This window comes from Sesamum indicum, linkage group LG1 (assembly GCF_000512975.1).
Source record: "Sesamum indicum cultivar Zhongzhi No. 13 linkage group LG1, S_indicum_v1.0, whole genome shotgun sequence".
NCBI lineage: Eukaryota > Viridiplantae > Streptophyta > Magnoliopsida > Lamiales > Pedaliaceae > Sesamum > Sesamum indicum.
Window position 1 is genome coordinate 9,385,903 of NC_026145.1, and position 5,676 is coordinate 9,391,578.

Sequence of the window (5,676 nt, forward strand, 5' to 3'; positions counted from 1 at the left end):
GGTTTTAGTGGTGTTTATTTGAGAAGGAAATACAATACAATGAGATATGTAATGGGAGAGAATATGTGGGGCTGGCTAGTTTTGTTGATTTGAGAGTTTGATAGTTTTGTCATGGCTCAGACAGCAGGCAAAAAGTAGGGAGTAGTGTAGAACAAAAGCAAAGGTTGGTAGGACATCAATGGTCATAAAATATACTTCATCATGCATAATGGTCGTTGCCAGAGTTATTCAAATTGACTTGGTATACTCAGGAAGTCGAGATCTGGACGTGGGATATTCAATATTTTTATCATTATTTGGTATTTTACGTGGCAAGCAACAGAATTTCTTGCAAGAAAAAAACTAGGAGATGTATTTATAGTGACATATGTCATCATGGAAAACTTAGAGCGAAGACATAACAATTTAATTTTTTTTTACCCGAATTTGATTTGATCCAATCAAACTAATCAGAGAGCAAATGGGAAAAATCCAAAGAAAAGACACCCTATGAAAATTAAAGTATCAAATATCCTCACTGTGATATAAAATAAATTAAAAATATCCCCTCCGTATAAAATTTCGGTCACACGAGCTTTGACTGCTATTTTTCTCTGAAAGTACCTTTTCTTTTACATTTTTGCCCTTCTCTCACATTAATATATATAATATTATATATATTTATTAATAATAAAATATTATTTTTTATAATAATTATTTAATTTACATATTATATATTTATATTAATAATAAAATATTATTTTTTATAATAATTATTTAATTATTTATATAATAAAATATTAATTTGCACAGTGGGGGGAGGGAGGGGGGGTTGGAGGCGAGAGGGGTGGGGGCGAAGTAGGTGGGGTTGGGGGGGGGCTTATAATTATTATTTTAATTTTTTTATAAATTATAATTATATATATTATAAATATATTTTAATAGTTATAAATTATATATATTATAAATTAAAATAATTATATATTAATAGGCCTAGTTTGACCAGTTGACTAGAAGGGGTATTTTAGTCATTGTTTCTAAAAAAATAGGCTCAAATTGATCAAGGGGTCGGTGTGATTATTTATTCGTAACATAGGGGTGATTTTTTATATTAAAAATTTCATAGGGGGAGTTTTGATATTTTTATATATCACAGGAGGTCAAAATGAATTTAACCCAAGAGCAAATGTATCACACTTGTCATGTGATTGTTCACTTTCTCTAAATTGTACACTAATCACAAGACAAATGTATTGCACTTGTCATATAATTGATTCAAATTTAACCGAATTAAATTCGAGCTAAAACTTTCCCACAACAATATTACTTTTTAAAAATGATGGAAAAAATCAAAAAATGAAAGAAAGCTTCTCGAAAATTGAGATATCATAATCAAAAGCCCATAATTTTTTGAAAAAGAAATGAAAAAATATTTGATGTAATTACATACATGTGTTATTGAAAACAAGTCATTTTCTAATAAATGTGGTACCTTAATATACGGGACCCTCAAATTTAACCGTATTGTATGCAACCATGTTACAACAACCCATTTGTTTAACGTCAAAATTTGTCTTGATTTACCTACAAACTCCATTTTTCAATTAAGTTGGTACACTCTCCCAATAATTCACCACCAATAAACACATGCCAAATGTGCTTTACCTATCAGACAAGGCCTGCCATCAAAATCAAACAATTCAACACCAATCAATTAATTAGGAACAAATATGTAAATTCGAAAGGTGGGGAGAATATGTTTTCTACACCATAAATTTATATTGGTGTATATATATAATTATTTTAACATCACAGTCCTATTAATACATTAAAAAAAATTAAGTTTTGCTTTTATTTAGCTAAGTATTGTAAATCATCAATTTATAATAAATTAATATAAAATGACGAATTGTATGGGTAAATGAATTTAATTTGATGATATTTTAGTGAAAATTAAGGCAGGTAAAAAATAAAATATACCTCCTTGCTTCTTTGGTGACTGCATAGCCACATGCTGACTTGACAACTCAGTAGTTAAGGTTATAAATGGACAATGGATCTCTACCCTTTTTATTCCGAAAATTGGGACCCATAAGTTGGTGAAATCGAAGTTGATCTCATCTTAATTCTATCTACGACCGACAAACTCTGACATACAAATGATAAGATGGGGTGGGATCTAATTAAGGGGAATTTGACATTTATCTAATCAAATTTAATTAAATTAAATTAATTATAAAATGATTGTGATACGATTATCATCTAATTGATAGAATTTCTTAAATTATACATCAATCGAATTGAAAATGTATTGTTTTTGTTATATAGTTTAAATTCAATTTAAATTAGAATTTTCAAGCATTTATCGTGTTTGATGGAAATTATAAGAAAAATTCTAGTGTAAGCAAATAATCAACTCACCAATTGAAAAACTTATCCCTATTAAGCCAAGCTATGATATTCTTATACCAACTTAGAACTAAATTAAGCAAGTATAAAGAGTTAAACAAGCACGAAACAAGATATACTGATCATGAATGAAAACTTGATTACTATATATGAAAAAGAAATAATCATTATTTCACTTAGATATAAGGTCAAACACAACATTAAACAATATATTTCAAGAAAGAACACAGACGAGGAGTTATTCAGATTATGAAACACTTGATCAAAGATGAAGATAAAGCTACCTAGCACCAACCTATTATGATTAGAATAAAATTGGGACATCAGTCTTCTCATTGGACTTGTACTTCTTTGTGTCGTTTTTTTTTTTTTTTTGCCCAATAATGATATAAATCTCTAGAAAGCTAGCAGCCACAGAATGCCGCTGATCAAGAAAGGGGTTATTCCCATAGAAAAACTCCGGGCCTGACCGGAATAATAAGGATAAACTGGATATAGATTTCCAGGTGGGCCATTTACGTATACGTAAGGCGGGCTGGGTCGGCTTGGCGGATTCTGGCCGCTAGGTGGTGGCGGACAGTAATTGGTTGGCTGTGGATTTTTTGGTGGCGGTGGAGGTGGAGGTGATGGTGGCGGTGGGGATGGCAGTGGGTTACAAGGGCTGTTGCAGGGGCAATTCCCACACTTGTTTTCCAAATCAGGGGGGCTCTCATCCAGCTTTCTTGGATTCTTCATCGGTTCTTTTTCAGCTTGAGCAGAAGCTGAAAGGATGGTAAGAAAAATAGTGATTTGAAGAAGTCTGAGCCGGGCCATGGGAACTGTTGAGTGTTGTGAGGGCAGAGTTAGTTGGTTTTCTTATTAGGTACTTGAAATTTTGGAAAATAATGGGCAAGGAGAGTGTAATTGGGTTTTTTGCCTATAGGGGAAATAAAAGAAGTGAGTGTGAAATTATGTGTGGCCGAGTGGGAGTGGGAGTGGAGTGCGAGTGCCCACCTGCAATTCTAAGTTGTATATAAATATGGGGATGATATTGGCTTCATCTATGAGAAAATCACTATTGCATGCATGTGGATGGTCCACTTTCTCATGTCTCATAATTAGGCCTTAATTTATTGGCTTTGCTGTTTCCTGAATATATATATATATATATATATATAATGTTACACTTCCAATAATTGTACACTTTATCTCATACAATAATTTAACTAATTTGTTTCTCAACGTTATTTTGCATGGTGAAGATTCGAGTGGAAAATTGCATTTTTTACCCCATATCATAGCTGATTTTTAATTTAGTTTTATTTGTTAGATTTTCTCACATTTAGTTCCATACATTTTATAAAATTCTCAATATTAGTCTCAAGTCACTTTTCCATTCAAATTTTTTCATCCAATTGACGTAAGTTTTTTATTAAAAATTAAAAAGAAAAGTGACTTGGGACTAACATTGAGAATTTTTTAAAATAAATGTAATTAAATATGAGAAAAGTCTAACAAATGGGATTAAATTTAAAATAAACTTAATATATGAAAGCAAAAATGCAATTTTCCCTAATTTGATATATATATATATATATGTGTGTGTTGTATGTATGAAACACAAGATCATATGAATTAAATAGAAATAAAATTCTCGAATGAAGAATAATTAGGCCTAAAAAAAAGTTTGCATCATGATCATCATGGAGTAGGCTATCTTAGAAACTTTTCTTTTCTTTTTTTTTTTTTTGGGGTAAATTTTATGACAAGGCATATATATACATATATGTTATTGTGGAAGTTGATGAAAAGCAAATTTGGAAGGGAATATGCAAAGAAATGGGATAAAGGGAAATTCGTTTTTTTGCAAAAAGAAACTTTGGACAGCCCATCTTTGTTGTAAAATGATCCCTCCCTCCAAATAAAGGACTCTATACTGGAAGAATCGAATTGCCCTTCCCTGCCCTACGTCCATCATCATATCAACTGAAAAAGGCATACCCAATTTCACTGTAACTCCCATCCATCCATCTCAAGACCAATATATATGGATGGATGGATTAAAGCCAGCGTTCATGACTCCATTACTCCTCATCACTGCAAATTAAGCTCCTTGCTCAATTAATATTATATACACTCTTCTAATTAAGTTTACCAAAATGCGATTCTGTCCTAAAATAATTATATTTCAAGGGTTCCTCTGTTAAATTGCTAACTGATTTGGCAACTTTATTAATTATTGGAAGAGAATATAAAAACAATGGAAGAAACTCACACCATATATGCACCTGTGTAAAGGGAAAAAGCAAGTTGAGGGATAAACACATGAGAATATGTACACAAAATTGACAGGACGAATCATGAGAAAAAGCAGACAACACCGATCGAGTGTATCATGATATATAGGAAGGAATATCATCACATGCCTGCATCCAAAGTATACCCATCCCATGAGCTTTTAACATTCTTTGGTCCGTCCTTCCAGTATCGCTGTCCATCCCGGCGGTGATGGTTTTATCAACATCCAAAATCCAATTAAATACTAATATCAGCTTATATATTTTTCCAAATAATTAATCTTGGGCACAGAGTAGTGTCCCCATCAACACACAGGCCAATCAATAATAATTATTAGGGATAACTACACTCACATTCCCTAAAGTTTGGTGTAATTACATGTAGACCCTCTGTAGTTTGGGAAATTATAATTGGTACCCTTGGAATTTGCTTCCGTCTAACAAATAACTCTCTCCGTTAGTCAAAATTAATCAAGTTTACTAATATTAATGAAAAAACTGAACGAAAATTGATTTGCCCTCGATAATTTATTACTGGTCAAATTCGGTGAATTTTGACTAATAAGGGGACTTATTTGTTAGATGAAAATAAATTTCAAAAGTGCTAGATGTAATTTTTCAAATTAAAGAGGATTTACGTATAGTTACGTCAACTTCAAAAAAGCAAAGTGTAGTTATCCCTAATTATTATATCTGGTCAAAGCAATTCATACCACAAAAGTGATGAGGAGAAACAGATAGTGTGATATGTGGGTGACTGGCTTTCTAGATCATGTACACATTTCTGCTTGTTTAATTTGCCAGTTGGAAGTTGTCGGCTGTTCTTATATGTTGTTTCCATTATACTTTTTAGATGAAGAGCCCAGGCTGTTCTTCAAGTATAATAACATCTAACTTTTGAAACACACTCATGCGAGTGATTGGACAGTGCTAAATACTGTGAGAGTTTCACAATTTGTAACAGAGTAACGATCCCATCATTCCCATGTACTGGAATTGGACACAGACATCA

The 5,676-nt window shown here is 32.0% G+C and overlaps 1 protein-coding gene across 1 annotated transcript; it reads right to left on the reverse strand.

Annotated features, from left to right (window-relative positions):
- On the reverse strand, positions 2,785 to 3,201 carry LOC105161975 (glyceraldehyde-3-phosphate dehydrogenase, testis-specific-like). The gene has a single exon (XM_011079865.1). It carries the CDS (start codon positions 3,199 to 3,201, stop codon positions 2,785 to 2,787), a length of 417 nt encoding a protein of 138 aa, XP_011078167.1.

What these genes read in the sequence shown, in the direction of transcription:
- LOC105161975 (XM_011079865.1), bottom strand. Translation starts at nt 3,201, where the DNA reads ATGGCCCGGCTCAGACTTCTTCAAATCACTATTTTTCTTACCATCCTT.